Source organism: Carcharodon carcharias, chromosome 20 (assembly GCF_017639515.1).
Source record: "Carcharodon carcharias isolate sCarCar2 chromosome 20, sCarCar2.pri, whole genome shotgun sequence".
NCBI lineage: Eukaryota > Metazoa > Chordata > Chondrichthyes > Lamniformes > Lamnidae > Carcharodon > Carcharodon carcharias.
In genome coordinates this window covers 57987256-58006266 of record NC_054486.1, presented here as the reverse complement: position 1 = coordinate 58006266, position 19011 = coordinate 57987256, and the positions used below count along the sequence as shown (strand labels likewise).

The following is a 19011-nucleotide window of genomic DNA, read 5'->3' as shown; positions in this document are numbered from 1 at the left end:
AGATTTCCTTCCCTCAGGACATTAGTGAACCAGATGGGTTTTTACGACAATCTACAATTCAAATTCCACCATCTGCAGTTGTGGGATTCAAATCCGGGTCACCAGAGCATTACCCAGTGTCTCTGGGTTACCAGTTCAGTAACAATACCACTACGCCACCCCCTCCCCCATATATTTATACATATGTACGTTTGTTTGTACTTTTTTGTATAGAACTTGTAATGGAATGAAAGTTCGGAAGGTGCTTCACAGGAGCATTATAAAACAAAGTATGACACTGAGCCCAGAAGCAGATATTAAGTCAATGACCAAAACCTTGTGGAGAGGTGTAGGGAGGATATTCCAGAGCTTGAGGCCTAGGCAACTGAAGGTGTGGTCACCAATGGTGGAGCAATTAAAATTGAAGATGTTCAGTAGGTCACAATTAGAGAACTGCAGCTATTTGATTGTGTGCCTGGAGTAGATTAGTGATGGGGAGGGCTGAGTCTGTGGAAGGATATGAAAACAAGGATTTTAAGATGCTGCTTGATGTGGAGCCAATATAGATCAGTAAGCACAGAGGTGAAAGGGAACGGAACTTGCTGTGAGTTGAAACATAGGCAGCAGAGTTTTGGATGACCTCATTTATGGAGGGTAGAATATAGGAGACCAACCAGGAGTGAGTTGGAATAGTCAAGTCTGGAGGTAAAAAAGGCATGAACAAGGGTTTTGGCAGCAGATGAGCTGAGATGGGCGAAGTTAGGTGCTATTATGGAGGTCTTAGTGATGGCACGAATATGTGGTTGTAAATTCACCTTGGGGTGAAATGTGACACCAAGGTTTCGAATAGAATAGCTTAATCCTGGACTATTTTTGGGAGTGGGATGGATTCATTAGCTAAGAAATGGACCAAAAACAATTGCTTCACTCTTCTAGATATTTAACTGGAGGAAATTTCTGCTTATCCAGTACTGGATGTCAGGTAAGCAGTTTGATAATTTAGCAACAGTGGATGAGTCGAGAGGGGTGATAGTGTGGTAGAGCTGGGTGTCATCAGCATACATGTATAAACTAACGCACTGTCCTTGGATGGTGTTGCTGGAGGATAGCAGGTAGATGAGACAAAGGATCAAGGATAGATCCGTAGGGGACGACAGAGGTAACAATATGGAAGCAGGAAGAGATGCCATTGTAAGTCATAATCTAGCTACAATTGAGTAGCGAAGAATGGAAACAGATAAGAGCATTTCCACCCAGCTGGATCACAGTGGAGAGGCATTGGAGGAGGACGGTGTGGTTGATAGTCAATGGCTGCAGACAGGTTGAGAAGGACGAGATGGGAAAGTCTGCTTTTGTCACAGTCAGGATGCCGTTTGTGACTTTTGATAAAAGCATTTTGGTACTGTGGTAGGGCAGAAAGCTAATTGGAGGGATTCAAACATGGAGTTCTGGGAAAGATGGGAACTGATTTGGGAGGTGACAACATGTTTGAGGACTTAAAGGAAAGGGAGGTTTGAGATGGGACAGTAGTTGCAAGAACAGAGGAGCCAAGGAGTTACTGTTACTTTTTATTGAGAAGGGTGATGACAGATTTAAAGGAGAAGGGGACAACGCCTGAAAAGGGAACTGTTTACAGTATCACCTAACATGGGGGCCAGGAGAGGAGCTGGGTGTTAGTGGGAATAGGTGGTGAGTCTCATGGACAAAATGAGCTCAGAGGGCATGAGGGAAGATGGGAGGGGAACTGGAGAAAGTTGTAAATTCAGGGCTGAGGCTGGGGGAGCATTAGAGGAGAAATTTAGCCAGATGGGCTAGTAGAAGGGAGGGATGCAGCAGAGGCAGCTAATCTGATTGTCTCGATCTTAGTGGGAAAGAAGTCCTAGAGCTCCTTGTGCTTGTCATTGGAGGTGAAGGGGATGGGGGGGAGAGGTTTATGAAGACAGTTTGCAAGGGAGAAGAGAAGTTGCGGTTTTTCTTTGCATGCATTCCAGGATCATCCTGGAATATTGAACAATTTCAGCAGATGAGAGCAGGACCCAATAGTGTTTCAGCCAGATCTGGTGAGATGGATGGTTAAACCATTTGTCCGTCACATCCTTTCAAGCCTATGTCACTTGGACTTAAAGGGCTGGAGATGAGAGCCGTACTGGGGAAATGGCCAGGGTGCGAGAGAGTAATGGTTTTATTGGGGGCCAGGACGTCCAAGGTGGAGGTGAGGATGCAGTGTAAGTTCGGTCAAGTAATTCCAGAGTAATGGTGCAGGAGTGGGAAGGGAAGCCATTGCGAGTGGTTTTCTGGCTATGACTGGATGGATAAGGCATGTGCAGCCCCACCCAGCCGATGATGGAGGAGAGACATTGGAGGAGGATGGTATGATCAGTACCAAAGGCTGCAGACAGTTTATCATGGTCACAGTAACATAGGGCGTCACTTGAGACAAAGTTCTATTTTGGTAATGTGGCAGGGTCGGAAACCTAATTGAAGCCATTCAGACAGAGTTCTGGGAAAGTGGTCATGGGTTTGGAAGATAGCACGGATATATGGAATGGGTAATCAAGACTAATAATTGTAAATCTGTATAAGTGTGTGTTAAAAGTCTTGCATATGATGCTACATTGCTTTAGGCATCACAGTTAAGGTATCACACTTCAGCGTAACTGCTATCTTTCTTGAATGTCACCATGGGAGATCTCTAGTAATGCTAAAAATTTATTTGTGGTAAGTGAACTGGGATCTGCCCATAACAAAAATTTGCAACAAAATGACCTGTTGGCTCTTAGACCTGAAATGTCAGGTGCTGCCTGACCACCTGCGTATTTCCAGCTTTTTTTGTTGTTGATCTTGTCAGATGTCTGTGTAACATGATCTCAACTTCTGCCAGAGAGGAACCTGTCAATGTGGCACTGTGATAATTTTGGTAAATGTGAATCATTCTTCGCAGGTGAATAATGAAATTTAACTTGTATGTGGACGAACTTGTAAACTGTATGCAATAATTTTGTTGGGGCTTGGTCCATCATTTCTGATTTTATTTTTTTAAAAAACTCTTTTGGAGCCAGATATATTTAAATTAACAAATCAAGCTGAGCAACATTCTCAACGTTGATGAGAGTAATGATTCAAAACCTCTGCAATTCAAGGAATGTGCTTCATTATCTGCTTCAAGATGAAACTTGATCCGAAACTGAATACATCATAAGAAGTGTAACCCTGAGAGTGATAGCTGAATTTGCTTTTTTTAATCGCACAGAACAGACTTCTAATTATAGAAGGAGATTACTGCTTTGTAAATGGGAGGTACTAGTCTCTTTGCGTTCTATTGCTGCTTAGCACCCGGTTTCCTAATAAATTACAAGTAACTTTTAATGGTGTTTTGTTGCATTTAATGACATAGTAACTGAATTCAGAAACAAATTGTTTCCCTATAAATTGTGTTGCAATAAAGTAAGTTCCACTGTGTATATGGAGTTGAAACCTATTAAATATAATGCCTTTCAGAATTTTCATGTGGTTTAATTTGACATATGGGAAACTAACAGTATTTATTTCATTTCAGTTAGTTATATCCAGTTTGTCATAGCTCCACTGAGTGATATGTTAAAATGCATGTCGATCATCTTAATAACGTTCTAAATTTACGTAAATATCTCATGGCTGAACCCTGCAGTTTTAATTGAGTGCACTCTGCTGGCCTAATTTTTGTGTTTGATACACATCAACCCCTAGTCTTTGGCGTGTTCTGGTTTTCTGTATTTGATGAGACAAGTTGTTGAATATGCCCTTGGTAATAGAAAAAGCACGTTATTTAATTATATCCTTCTCGTATTTTTTCCCCACAAGGCTTTCTTAACTTCTCAAATGTACTTGTGTTGCATTACAATTTATTTTTTATTCATTCGTGGGATGTGGGCATTGCAGACTAAGCCAGCATTTAATGCCCATCCCTAATTGCCCTTAAGAAGGTGGTGTTGAGTTGCTGCCTTGAACCGCTAAAGCCCTTCTGCTGTAAGTACACCCACTCTTGGGGATGGAGTTCCAGGATTTTGATCCAGTGACAGTGAAGGAATGGCCATTGTAGTCACAAGTCAGGGTGGTGAGTGGCTTGAAGGGGATCTTCCAGGTGATGGTGTTCCCATCTATCTGCTGCCCTTGTCCTTCTAGATGGCAGTGGTCGTGGGTTTGGAAGGTGCTGTCTAATGATCCTTGGTGAGTTCCTGCAGTACATCTTGTAGATGGACACTGTTACTCCTGTGCGTCGGTGATGGAGTGAGTGCCATTCAAGTGGGCTGCTTTGTCCTGGATGGTGTCCAGCTTCTTCATTGTTGTGGGCCCGCACTCATCCTGGCAAATGGAGAATATTCTATCACAGTCCTGACTTGTGCTTTGTAGATGGTGGACAGGCTTTCGGGAGTCGGAGGTGAGTTACTCGCTGCAGGATTCCTAGCCTCTGACCTGCTCTTGTAGCCACTGTATTTATATAGCTAGTTCTGTTCAGTTTCTGGTCAATGGTAATCCACAGAATGTTGATAGTGGGGGATTCAGCGATGGCAATACCATTGGATGTCAAGGGCAATGGCAGATTCTCTCTTGTTGGAGATGGTCATTGCCTTGCACTTGTGTGGCACAAATGTAACTTGCCACTCGTCAGCTCAAGCCTGGATATTGTCTAGGTTTTGCTGCATTTGGACATGGACTGCTTCAGTACCTGAGGAGTCACGACTGGTGTTGAATATTGTGCAATCATCAGGGAACATCACTATTTCTGACCTTAAGGTGGAAGGAAGATAATTGGTGAAGCGGCTGAAGGTGGTTGGGCCTAGGACACTAAATTGAAGAACTCCTGCAGTGATGTCCTGGAACTGATACGATTTGATCGCCAACAACTACAACCTTTGCTAGGGCTCCTTTGATGTCACACTGGGTCCAAATGTGGCCTTAGTGTCAAGGGCAGTCACTCTCATCTCATCTCACCTAAGCTCTTTTGACCATGATTGAAACAAGGCTGTAATAAGGTCAGGAACTGAGTGGTCCTGGGAGAACCCAAACTGAATGTCAGTGAGCGGGCTACTAAACAAGTGCTGCTTGGTAGCACTGAAAACTTCTTCCATCACTTTACTGATGATGAAATGTAGACTGATGGAGTGGTATTATCAAGACTAATGTGGACATGGAATTTGAATCTAAAAAGCTTTTTATGTTTCATGGATTTTAAATATTTTTCTTCAAATACTTTAGCACACCAGCCTGTATAGCAGACTTGATTGAGAAAATTGGCTAGGAGAAAGGTATAGCAGCTGGATTAGCATAGACCTTGAAACAGGATAGTGACTATTATTAGAACCTAGAGCTTACTGTGACACATTTTGTAATGATTTGAATTTAAAGCACCAAGATATTCATCGTTTTTTAAGAAATGGGAGCAGGAGTAGACCATTCAGTCCCTCGAGCCATTTAATAAGATCATAGCCGATCTGGTCATTGCCTTTACTTTCCTGCCTGCTCCCCATTACCCTTGAATTGCCTGCAGATTAAAAATCTGTTGAATGACGATCTGGAGTGTTCAACATGTATGCACGATGAAGCTCTATATCACCATGCTATTGTAATGACTTAGTTTAGAGGGTATATCTGTAACTTGCCTGCCTACATTTCTCATTCCACAGGTCAAAAGCCTCTGGAAATGATGTAAGTTTCCAAACTATCATTTTGCAGCATTTTAGCACACCAGCCTGTATAGCTGAATTTCTATAATTTCTTTAAAAAAAATTGTCAACATAATTTATTGCATTATACTGGAACCTCAATTTGGTAGAGGGGTGTTAGTTATTACTATTACAGTTAACCCTGTTCTAATTTTCAGTAGTTGACCAAAGCATGGAAAATTGTTGCTTTGTACAACTTTCTTATGCCATATCCTCCTCTAAAATAAATTAATCTCATTACAAGAAAGGTTGCATTAATTTTATTCCTTTACATTGTATATTATCATTCCTGTGCCAAGAATGTTGTGGTATCATGAGTATGAGCCTGATATTTGGTGTACTCGTGTATCCATTAGTTTTTTGTTTATGCGTGAGAGATCTATGATTTTATAAATCTTTGACACTATTAAGAAGGTTCCCCTGCAATTAATAGCCAGTTTGATGAAAATGTTTTACCCCAAGTCAGCTGAGAATTTTAGGTTTCTTGAATTTTAAATGATAATGTGAAATTGAAAAATCCTTGCAAAGGACTTTAATGTCTCAGTTTTTAATAAATCAATATAGTGTCAAACATTGAATTACAGGATTTAGAAAGGTGAAGTTAAATTCATTTTTAAAAGGAATTGGATTAACATTTATAAGGGTACTAGAAATACAGATCGAGATGTTCAAATCCTGAGTTCATGCAAAATTGCAGAGAATCCAAAAGTCTGAGGAATTCCGATTTACATTACTTAATATTACTGTCACAGTGTGTGCTTACCAGTTAGTTAAAATAGAGCAGTTAGAATATCCGTTTGCCTCATGTTTTTCTAGTTTGTAATACACCATGTTTTCACAAATGTTGCAAAATAAAACGCACAAGTCAAAGTTCCAAACTTAAAGGTGTTTAGTTGTTTTTCTAAACTCTAAAAATGCCATGATTTTTCTGCAAGGAGTTGGCTTCCTCTGCCATGCAGTAAAAAGGAAAGAAAAGTTAGTAAGTTCCTAAATTATTTTCTAGTGTTAGTTTGCTTAGTTACAATTTCTCTAGAGATTTGTGCATTTTGACTGCACCACCCATAGGCTGTGTTTTGTGCTGTACGATGTAATTTTATGGTAAAGCTACATTGTGTAGTGACTGCTTTTACGCTGGCAATGGATTTCTGATCTTGTGAAAGCGCATCGTATGTAATACCGTCCTCTTTAAGACTGAGTATTGTACTTTTGAGGTGAGGGATGGAATCTTTCGCCTTTACAAATTTGAGTTTTGTATGAAACTGCATCTACTTTGTAGCTTAAGTGTCTGAACAATGCAATTCTATTAAAAATAAAACCATATACGTTCAATGTATATTTTTGAAATCTTTTTAACTCATTGCTTTTGACACTGGTGTGGTATGCTTTTAAAATGCACACCAAAGACATGGTTGGCTGCACCAAAATCATTCCTTTCCTTCTCTCCCTCATTGTCTTGAAATGTTTTGGTAAATATTAAACAGTCAGCTTTACAGGATTCTGAGGGTAAAAGGGCTCAATATTTATTGTTTGGTAGCCAAATTGACAATAAAGATCATTTGACATATTGTTTTTGATCATTGAGAGTTGTAGCAATTGTAACTTGGCTGCTGAAAAATTTGAGAAATTACAAATCTAAAATATTGACTGTTAATTGATACAGCATGATGGAAGATGGTTGGTGGATATATTAGCGATGCATCAAATTTTTGACCATTGTGTTGTATTGCTGTTCTGACCTGATCTTTGGTCCCATTTTGAACTATTCATTATCCAAATAGACTAGACAAGCAAGACATGTTCATATAATTTCTCAGAAATTGTCATTTGCCTAAATTAAGAACCTCCTATTTGTCACACTGAGAGTTGTTTGCAAATAGAAACCCAGACTGAGATGATCCAATACATATCAATGACAGCACTTAACTGAAATACTTGGCAGCTAAGTATGGTGCTTGACATATGTAGAAGTTGATGTGACTATGTTGGCGCTATTTTTAAATATTGAAGTTGCTTGTGCAAACATGCCTTTTGTGTAGTGAAAAGTAAATGTATTACTCAAAATCAGCCAATATTAATTCTAGTTTTCAAAAGGTTGGATTAAAATTGCATTGTTTCTCAAGTTTCTCTTGCAAAAAAGTTGAAAGAATATTTAGAATTTTGGCAGGGAGAAACTAACTGTCAAAAGTGTTGAATGTTGTAAACCTTATACACTTGTGAATTTTGAATTTAAATATTCCTATACTAAGTGCCATTATCTCCCTCTCTTCGGTTCTGTAGGAGTCGTTGGCTGTGACAAGTAAGTCAAGAAATATGAATATGGCCCCTCGAAAGAGAAGCAGTCGAGGTCTTTCCTTCATATTCTGCTGCTTTCGAGGGAGTGACCACCCAGAGATCACATACAGGCTAAGAAATGACAGCAATTTTGCATTGCAAACAATGGAGCCAGCGTTGCCCATGCCCCCTATTGAAGAACTGGATATCATGTTCACTGAACTTGTGGTACGTACAGTCTTCACAAACAGTGTATTTAAATATGAATCTTCATTTTTAGATGTACATCAAAATGGTTTGTACCAGTTTTTCTGAAAGTTAGTAATTGTTGTGAAATCCTGTTACAAATGAATTTGTGAAGGAATAAAGATTTGCATGAAATAGGAATAATTGTGTGTGCTGGTAACTAGACATTAATAACAGGTGTGTTTTTGTGGTCCTGTTCTTGCACTAATGATTTGCTGGTTTTTTTTTGCAAAAATATACTTTATTCATAAATCTTCAAAAACATTTCGAACCATTTCAAAATCACCATTACAAAAATACAATCAGGTTCAACTTTTACAACATGAATCACAAGGTGTATCAGTACAAACAATGAATATTACAATCATTGGCAGACATTCATTTTAAGCTGTACAGCCTGAGGGCCTCTAAACAGTTCCCAGTCCCTCAGTGCACTGTGGCAGAAAGGTCTTAGGCAGTGACTCTTCCCCATTGCGCCTTTGTGGCGGCTGCCCCAAGCTTAACTGTGTTCCTCAGCATGTAGTCCTGGACCTTGGAATGTGCCAGTCTGCAGGGTGGATCCTGTGGGATGGTTCCCTGAGCAGACTGACAGTCATTTGGCAGAATGCCTCATCGCCAGAACTTTCCAACAACCACCAAGATGTAGCTTGGCTGGTGGTGAGAAAGGCCCTCCCTGTAAGATCCTTCCTACATGCCAGGAGTCTCACCCCCTCTGCACGTTGCCCTCGAGGTGGCTGTGGTGGGGAAGAGACCGTTGTTCACCTCCTTGTAGATTGTATCTTTGCGAAGAAGGTCTGGAGAGAGATGCAATGGTTTCTGTCGAGGTTCATCCCGAGCAGTTCTGTGACAGAGGACTCTGTGCTCTACGGGCTGTTCCCAGGTACACACACCGAGAGAAACATCAACTGCAGCTGGAGGATCATCAACTCAGTGAAAGACGCTCTTTGGTCTGCCCGAAACTTGTTGGTTTTCCAGCGCAAAGAGTTGTCCCCGACCGAGTGTTGCAGACTGGCACTAATGATTTGCTGTGTCAAGTTGTTAGTCCTAGCTGTGATGGTAGCTTGTTGACATGGGCAGAAGTAAGCTCAAGGGAATTTTAATCACGTCCACTTTTTCATCCCTCTTGTTGGGTAAAACCTGCAAATAAGTCACCTGGGCTATTTTACATGGAAGGAGAGATAATAAAGACAAAGGAAGAAATGGTGTGTAGAAAGTGGATGAGGGAAAAGGAGAGCTGATCAGCTTGTATAAAACATTTCCACACACATTTATACAAATTTCCACACTGTCTTATACTAAATGTAAATTTGGTCTCTGCAATGATATCTAGATTACTGTAACATCATTATTAACCTGATTCTGCAGCTGTAACCAATGTACTTTTTTTGTAGTTCATTTAAATATGTAGGCCCTTTAAATTTTTTTAAGTGACTACACACAATTACTTAAAGGGACTAACTTCTGTACAGCTTGCGCTGGAACTTTCAGGTTGCTGCAGTCAAGTAGCTTAGAGAGAAAAGTGGTTTTAACCACATTGTTTGAATCTCTAGAGAGAATGCAAGATTCTCCACAGATGGCCTATTTTACAGCATGGTCCATAAGATGCATACTACAAATACTGACAAATGATAAACAAATCATTAATGTGCTGGCTCAGATTTCTCTTAATATAGCACAGTTCAATTAAATAATTGCAAATGTTCTCTTGTTCTTAATACACATTTAAATTGGATTTAATTAAAACATTTACAGTGGTTCTTTGTGTTGAGTTTGAAATTGCTGACCAGAGAGGGAGCTTTTGATAGAATTCAGAACTTCCAGTTTGGTTACCTATTTTCAGCTGTGCTTGTAAATGTCAGTGTAGAAATGGTGTTGAAGCCAGCTCTGTTCGTAACAATGCCCATTGTATGGCTGTATTATTTGGGTGCACACTAGGATCTAGTCCTTGCAAGTGTCTCATCTGAGGAACATTATTTCCTGTCTCTGCTGGGTTGATGAGTGTAACTTTGTGGTATTTTCTTTTGCAAGGACAACATGGAGGTTGGGCTTTCCTGGAAAGTGGCAAAAAGGATCTTGTTTGCAATTAGGACAGAGTTGAAAACAAAGATTGACAAAATGAGAAAAAAATACTCCCTTTGCTTTGAGCTGAACAATCAGGCTGTTTGCCATTGTGAGCTCAAAAATAATATAAAGAAGTTTAGTGTTCTATAGAACCAAAAAAATAAATGTTTCAAGATTATATTTCAGGTGACATTCTTAGCTTGTACTTCTAGTTTTTAAACCCATTCAAGTCATTTGATATATTGAAGTTTTTTTATGCTATGTGTGACCATGTTATAGTCTGAGCAAGAAGACTACATTAGTACAGCTAGTTCATAACCAAAGATCCATGCAATTATATGTATGTTAGACTTATAGTGGTCCCTTTTTGCATGTGCTCTGAATTGAAAATTAATGTCTTTTGATATTGCTAAAACCTGTTGGTGCTTGAGATTTAAAAATCAATTGAAGTCATAAAAGGATCAAAATATAATGTCCGTATAAAACCTTTGGAAATATTTGATTCATTCAGCTCTTAATTTTGGAATCCGTTATGCAGAACAGCCCAGTAGATTCCTTGGTACAATTGCAGGTGTTATGCTGATCTTGTCAACTATTAGAGCTGGAAAGTAATGTGGACTTTCAGCTAACTTGGCAGTAATTGAATTTGAGGTTTATAAATGTCATTTTGGTGTTAGCTTTGCATTTCTGTAACATTCAGATGGAATTGCTAATGTTCAGAATGCATAAAGAGCATTAAAAATAAATCTGGTTCTAACTGTTAAAGCCAGTTAGTTATGGTGCTTTCTGATACTATTTCAGCTGAAATTATTTTTTTTGTCTAATGGAGAGTATTTAAGTATAGGATCAGATTATATGTTGGATTATGTGAGGGCTCATAATATTTGTTTGACAGTACATAGCTTAAGTGCTTGAATTTCATTTTGTCTATAACAATGTCAGAGAACCGGCAGAGGTACGATGGGCCGAGTGGCTGCCTCCTGTGCTGTAAAATTCTATGATTCTGAAGTTAAAGTTTCAATTAAGTTGGAAATGCAGCAGTGGTTCAGTTTTACATCTTAATTAAATCTGCATAGTCTTAAGTCAGGTGTCATGCTGAAGTACAGGGAGACTCTCCTCCAATCATGCTGTGTTAGTACATTATTAGTGTGAAGCAAAAGTGATTTGCAATAATGCTACCTTTGCAGTGCAATTGTATTCTTAAATGTACTTGCAAGTTTCAGATCGCAACCTGTTTACATGGTATTTTTGAATAGTTTTTTTACACTCATGCAGCTGACTATTACGGTTACTGAGTTTTGCTGCCTTTTATGGTATCTGATGCGGGATAAAGGGCAGTGTAGGCTAAAGTTCTGGTGAAGAGTAAGAAAAATGACTTTGGGAAATGAACAATAGTCTTTGTTCCAGCAAAGAGCTAGCACATAAGCGATGGGCTGAATGGTCATCTGTTCTTTAAACTTTTTTTCTGCTTTTTGAAATTATTTTATAATTTTCATCAGATCTTTAAAACAAGCTGTAGCCAGGACTTTCTAGCACATTTATGTATGGTAGTTGAAATGTATGATCACAAGTCAGAAGGCATTTGATTGCTGTTTCTTGTGGAACTCCTTTTTTAAAAAAATGACACTTTAGTCTGATGCAATTTTTAATCAGTCTACTTCAAGGAGCTTCTCTGAAAGGAACAAAGTGGACCTGGTGTTAGGAAGGTGGCATAACTGAAGGTTTGCTCAAAGGAATGAGGATGAAAGGGAGATGGAGAAATTAAAGGGATGATTTCTAGAATGTAGGACCCCGATGGCTAAAGGCTGAGCTACAAGTGGTGGGAGAAAGCATTTGGTGCAAGGGCAGCTGCATAAACCACCAGAGTCAGAGGGTAAATAGCATTCAGTATGCGAAGGAGGGAGAATTGCAGAGGTAGGGCAATATGAATCCAGGGAAGGGTTGAAAGATGAGGACAAAAGATTTTATATTTAATACATTGTGGGTGGGAGCCATTCTAAGTCAGTGAGGATGGTGTCTTGGGAGACTGTGTAGGATAGAATCTGCAACAACATGTTGCAAAATTTGTGGATTTGTATGCAGGATGGAAAGTGAGAGACCAAGGAGAGTACTGGAGTAGTTAAGAATGTATGAGAGAGGTTATGTTTGAAGGTGAATTTAAGTTTTTTGTGGTAGCAGGAACTAAGATGCATCTACAACAAAGCTCAAGAGATTAATAGAATGAAACTATTGTGAATGGTCTGGTAAAGCCTGAGGTGATGTGAGCAGAGGAAAATAATTGACAAGGGGACTGAGTTTGTGGTGGGGGCAAGGGGACTGAGTTTGTGGTGGGGGCAAATGATAATGCTTTTGGAGGAGTTTGTGATCATGCCAAAATGGATGTTGGGTAAGTATGCTGCCAGTGCAGGGAGATGGAGCAGATGTACAGCTGAGCATTATCTTTATAGATGTGGAAGCTGACCATGTGCCTACAAATAATAACACTGAGGAAATGAAAGGGGCCAAGAGAATATCTTGGATGCTGCAGGAGAGGGAGAAGAAACCATAGCTGGATTTGAGCTGGCTAATTCAGAGGTAGGATTGCAGCAATCTGAAAGCAGGCTTGCAAAGCTGGACAATGGAAGCAAGGCACTGGAGGAAGCTTGAGTAGTTGTCAATATTGAATGTTGCAAGGATGATGAGGGATAAAACAGTTATGATTAAATTTGTAATTTTTAACAATCGTTTTCTATGTGTTGGGATTAAATTTGGGTGCTTAATTGCAATGTTAGATAGCTAACTTGGCCAACCCAAGACAAATTCAAAAGTGAAATAGAACACTGAAGTGTTCACAATGCAAATGTTTCCACATTATTTTGTTTATGAATAATAGGCTGGCTGGTTCATGCAGAATCAAATGCCTTTGTTTTTAAAGTATTTTAGAGAAATATGCCCAAAAGCCAACAGTAAAAATCTAATAGTCCCAGTTCAATTTGATATAATGATTGCAGGTGGGGATAAATTACATTTATTTACAAAGCTTTATAATGTTTGAGTATACATTCTTGTCAGTTATGTAATCCAGAACATGTGGAATCCCTGTGCTAGTTATTGAAATTATTGTTTACATTGTATGGATTTGTGCATTCTGTTTCTGGGGCTGCTTGTGGCTGTATATTATTGTAAGTGTAGGACTGCTGATATAAAATTTTCCACAATTAAAAATTATGAACTTGCATAACTTATGAATGTCATAAGACAGTTATGAACTTTTATTTTGACTGTATGAAAAGGATAATGCCAAAGCCATTGGACCCGTCATTAGTCATCATGCTCTTTTGTAGATTTAAACTCAGAGTGTACTTCCCAACAGCTGTTAATGTTAACCCTTCAGAAAGGCAAAACAAAAATCTGAAGTTAGTTGTAGGGATTTGGACTCTATTCTAAACCATAATATTGTCAAGGAATAACCATATTGGCAAAAAGGACAAATACTAATTTAGAATGCAAACTGAGTTTTTATTGGCCAATAAAGATTGTTCAGCATTTCAACAGCTGAGGCATGGCATGATTTTCAAGTTCAACATGTCAGTCTGTCTCTTGGGACCTCGGGGGATCTTATCTTCTTGGTTCCTTGAACCTGGACTCTTGACGTCGTTCAAGATTTTAGCTTAGTCAACTTAACTCTAGCATATGTGCAAATCCCTTTTTGCAGCTTTAAGACTTCAACTCTAGTGGATCCTTTTTCCACCCACAACTTCCCAGTCCATCTTAATTGCTGAAGCTTCACTGCCTGCTGAGTGTTCTCATGATCTCGCGCTCTCTCTCTCTCATGACTTTAGCCCTGGCAAACCTGTCTGTACTGGATCCACTGATCTCTCATACTGTGTTCTTGCAATAACCCTCAGCCTTGTGACAGTTTAGCCACTAACTAATCCTAATACTACGTTCTTACAGCAACCCTTCAGCCCATGACAAATAACTGTTGACTGGCAATGTCCTACATAAACACTAATTTCTCAACAACTGCGCGACTCCTAACTATCTTTCTTGATAAATGCCCCCAAGCAAGTGTCCTGTGACAAATGCTAACTCTTGGCAAGTTCAAAGACCTAGTAATGCACCCTTTTTAAAAAATATCCTTATATGCAGGTGGATTTGCAACATTTAGCCCAAGGACGTGCAACTGGATGGACACAACTAAGAATTTCTAACCCAATATTTACAATGCTTGATCAAAAAGAAGAGTTTTCTTAGCTTCCCCACAACAATCTAACCTTAATTTACAACTCTAGCCAGAGGTCCTTGGAACATTCTAGCCCTCAGCCCATCATCCTGACCAATCAATGTTACTGCTTTGGCTTCCCTTTTAACTGCTAAACCTTAACCTGTATCTTTTGACCAGAGATCCTGGAACATCTAGTCCTCATGCCACCTTCCTGGCTAATCAGTTTTGGCCTCCATTTACTGCTAAGATACACTCACTGGAGCCCAAATGTGTCATTATAACTTCAGTTCACTCTCGTAGGGTCCATGTGTTCTCTCTTAGAGCTACATCACAGTATTTGGCACTTAGAGGTGCCAACTTTAAGAACTTCTTAACAACATACTGAAATTCGTGGATCATCCCAATAATAAATATAAATTAAGACTTTTAATCACTAAGCTTATGTACAGTGCAATTTGATAATTTAAGCCTTAATTACACAATGAGCCAACAGTTTGAAGTCTAACAATTTTAGAAAGAACTGTGGGAAAACTTCTTCCAAACCGCTTAAGACAATCAAGCATGTTCCAGGAGACCATATTTACCCATGTAATTATAAGTGAATCTGCTATACTCCAATGTCTTTGTCCTTTTACCTCATCAGATCCCTTCTTAAAGGTGAATAATATAACTGAACACGCCATATTCATAGGTAATGTGTTTTTAAGCTTGGAAACCTTTTTGAGAAAATGCATTTGTAAATGTGGAAGAGAAGGATCCAGTCATATAATTCATGGATTTTGTGGTGAAAGGGCATGTCCTTTTATTAAAAGGCAAAAAATTAATCAGGACAAATTATAATTCTGGATTTTAATATCGAGGCATTGAATTCAAAAGCAAACAAATGGTATTGAATTGGTATCAGACATTTTATAGGCCACATTTGTAATAACTGAAACTGTTTAAGCTGAAGAAATAAAAAGTAATTTGAAATTGTGACCTGGCTTTTCACTCTGCTGGGTTCACTGCTAAAATTCCATTTCCAGATCGAGGTACAGAACAGAATGTCAGCACCTAGACCCATTTAATTAACCAGTAGGGTTGCCAGGAGCTCAAATTAGATCAGTGCGTGCTACGTAGTATCAGAAATGTGAAGGTAGCATTTGAGGAGACCAGTCATTAAAATAACTTAATTTCCTAAGGGACTTTTTACAAAACTAATTAGGGATAATTACATTAATCTTGGAGCTTTCCTCTAAATGACCACTGATACTTTTTTGTTGTGGAGATGCAGATGGTGAAGTGTCAGTGTCTAGTCTAGCCTCATTTAATTAACCAGTCAGGTTGCCAGAAGTTGAAACTAAATTGGTATATGTTACCTAGCATCACAATTGCAAAGGTAATATTTTAGAAGACCGGTCATTAAAATAATTCTATTCCGTAAGGGGTATTTTACATAACTAATTAAGGATAATGACATTAGTCTGTGTATTCCTATAATTGACCATGTTTTTTGTGCATGCTACGCTCTGCTCAAGTGTCATAGTTGCTCCTGGACTGCTTGTATGGCTAGGGTGGCTGAAATAACAATCAACTGCTGCATATATTGGTAATTTAGCTACAGAATAAAACTGATGAGAAATTAACTGTACAAGACTATTCGTTTGCCTTTCCAAACATTGAAGATGAAAGATGAATGGGAAAGGGATCAGGAAGTTGGTGTAATTCAGTTCCTCTTGAAAATGCTGTACAAATATTCACTGCAATGTAATATTTGTGGTTTATTCACAAATTTCCATAGGCTGTACACTGATAGTATTAGGGCTACTTATTGTGAGTTAAAGTTTATTTTTCATAACACTTTAATTTGGAACTTTACTGTGGCTATCTACTGCAAATATGGGCTATGATGCAACAAAGTTAACTAATTGTGCAAAATACACTTCAGAATTTAACTTCTACTACAAAATATATGTAAAATAGAATGGGGTCAAGAAATGGTATAGAATGACTTTGTCTAGAAGCAATTTATGTACTGTGTGCCATTCAATAATATTTCCTGAAATAAGTTAAGACTGAACCTCCTAGCTCAACTTGTTGGTTATACAGTATACAAGGCTTGCTCTGACTGTACAATGCTTTACAAATCCAAGGTACTTCACGGTGCAAAATTGCCACTTCAAAAAATAGAGTAAAATGAAAATGTTTAACCTAGAATCCACAGATCTGTAATCACTCTTACGTACAAGTCATAAATGTATGTCAAAAACAGACATGGTCATAGCACCAAACCCTGGGGAACACCACTGTGTACGTCCCTCCAATCTGAAAAGCAATGATTCACTTCAACTCTTTTCTATTCCTTAGCCAATTTCACACCTGTGCGGCTACTGTCACATGGGCTTCAATTGTGCTATGAAGTCACTCTGTGGTACATCACCAAAAACTTTTCGAAAGTCTATATATACACCACATAAAGCACGTTATGTCACGTCAACCACATTTGAGGTTACAGAGGATAGATAAGGACAAAAAGCTCAACCAAATCAGTCAACACCATTTGCCCTTAACAAATCCATGCTGGATTTCTTTCTCTTAGACCGTACGTGTCCAAGTAGTTAATTTTATCCCAGATTATTATTTCTAAAAGCTTTTCCTCCATTGGTGTAGAATTGAATAACATGATTGCCAGGTTTATCTTTCTCTCCTCCTTGAACAAGGGTTTGTACAACTCCAGTACTCTAACATCACCCCTAAGGAGGATTGGAAGATTATGGCCAGCGCCTCCACAATTTCTAGCCTTTCCTCAGCAACCTTTTGATACGCACTATCCAAACCAGATGATTTATTCACAAGTGTTGCCAGCCTTTCTCTTATCTCCTCTTCATCTATATTTTTACCTCAGCCAGTATCTTGGCAGCCTCCTCATTTAATTTTAACTTTGGCAATTGTCTTGCTTGGTAAAAGATACGAAGTATTAATTTGGTACCTCAGCCACATATTCAGCCTCTACCTGTAGATCTCCATTTTGGTTCCTAATCAGTCCCAATGTTCCTCTGAAAAATGTGACTGCTAATATGCCAATGAAAGACTCTTTCTTTCTCTTTCTTCCCTCCCCCCCATCCTTTTATGTTAGCTACTAATATGTTTTGTACTTTATTCGCTCATTTCCTTTTCATTTCTCTGTACTTCCTATATTCAGCCTGATTTTCCTTTGTGTTCTTAAGCTGACCTCTGTCATGCTCTCTCTTTTGCTTAATTCAATTCTGTAATTCCCTTTATCATGCAGGGAGCTCTGGCCTCCATTGCCTTCCTACTTTCTTGTGGGAATGTACCTAACTCAACCAAAACTCTCTCCTCTTTTAAAGGCCACCCATTGTTCCACTGCATTTCTGCCTGATAGTGTTTGATTACCAGATCTCTTCTCAATTCTCTGAAATTAGCCCTTCTGCAATTAAGGATTTTTATTCCAGATTGTGTTTTTTTGAATTCTCCATAGCTAAACCTAATCTAAACTTTGCTATCCCTGAGCTTCTCCTCTACTGACTGTATCACTTCATTCCCCAGGACTAGATCTAGCAATGCCTCCTTCCTCGTTGGGCAGGAAACATACTGTCTAGAAAGTTCTCCTGAACATATCTTAGAGAAATCTGAATGTTCCCCCTATCAACTTTCGATGGTACGTTCTGTGCCTACCATGGTGACCATGGGTAACAGGGATTCAGGGCTTAACTCTGGAGAGGGAGCCTGAGCAATGGCTGTTACATCCAAGAAAGTGCTGAGATGTTGCCTTGGCTTGATCCAGTGCATGAATTCTTTCATACCTCCTGTCAGAACACACACACACTCACAACCTACACGAGTTGATTAAAGATGTTGAATACCAGTGGTCAAACATGAACTGCGTTTCAATTGACTCAAATTAGTATGCAAGGATATGGGTTTTTTTCTGGTAGAATGACAGACCTATCACTCTGCAGGTAGATGCTTCTACAAAATGACTGGGAGCAGCCCTGGTTCAAGAGTGAAAACTGATTACATTTGCATCTATAGCCCTAACAATTGCTGAGACCAGATATGTCAACATAGAAAGCGAGCTTTTAGCACTGGTGTATGGATGTGAGAAATTCCTTACATGCCTCTGTGGGAGAGAGCTCATAAGAGAGTGATCATTGTCCACCAGAGCAGACCTTTAAGAAAAATGTTTGTGGAGCACCAGCAAGACTTCCAAGGTTACTCTTAAGGCTTCAGAGTAATGATTGCATTCTGCAATATAATCCAGATAGAGAAATGATACAAGCAGATACCCTAACTCGGTTGTTGCCACAGGAGAAACATTAGGTAAAATAACTAAATATAAAGACCTATCCCCTAGTAAAAGTAATGCCTCTGAGATTGAGTCAAATTAGAGATGAGACTAGTGAAGAAGAAGAGTTACAGATGGTCTCTCAACAAGTGATTGAGATGTTCTGATAAGATATAGCAAACTCAGACAAATACTACCGTAATTTTGGCCATCAGAGATTACATCTTACTGAAAGATGGTGTTCAGCTGGCTGGATCCAG

General features: G+C 39.0%; 1 protein-coding gene across 6 annotated transcripts in view; it reads left to right on the top strand.

Annotated features, from left to right (window-relative positions):
- The window catches only part of daam1a (dishevelled associated activator of morphogenesis 1a), a 202813-nt gene that overhangs the window by 72540 nt on the left and 111262 nt on the right, over window positions 1–19011 (top strand). For all 6 annotated transcript variants that reach the window (XM_041214678.1, XM_041214682.1, XM_041214676.1 and 3 more), the window contains exon 2: window positions 7959–8180. In XM_041214678.1, the coding sequence (XP_041070612.1) occupies window positions 7992–8180 (189 nt within the window). In that variant the 5' untranslated portion in view covers window positions 7959–7991. The remainder of the gene's footprint in view (window positions 1–7958; window positions 8181–19011) is intronic.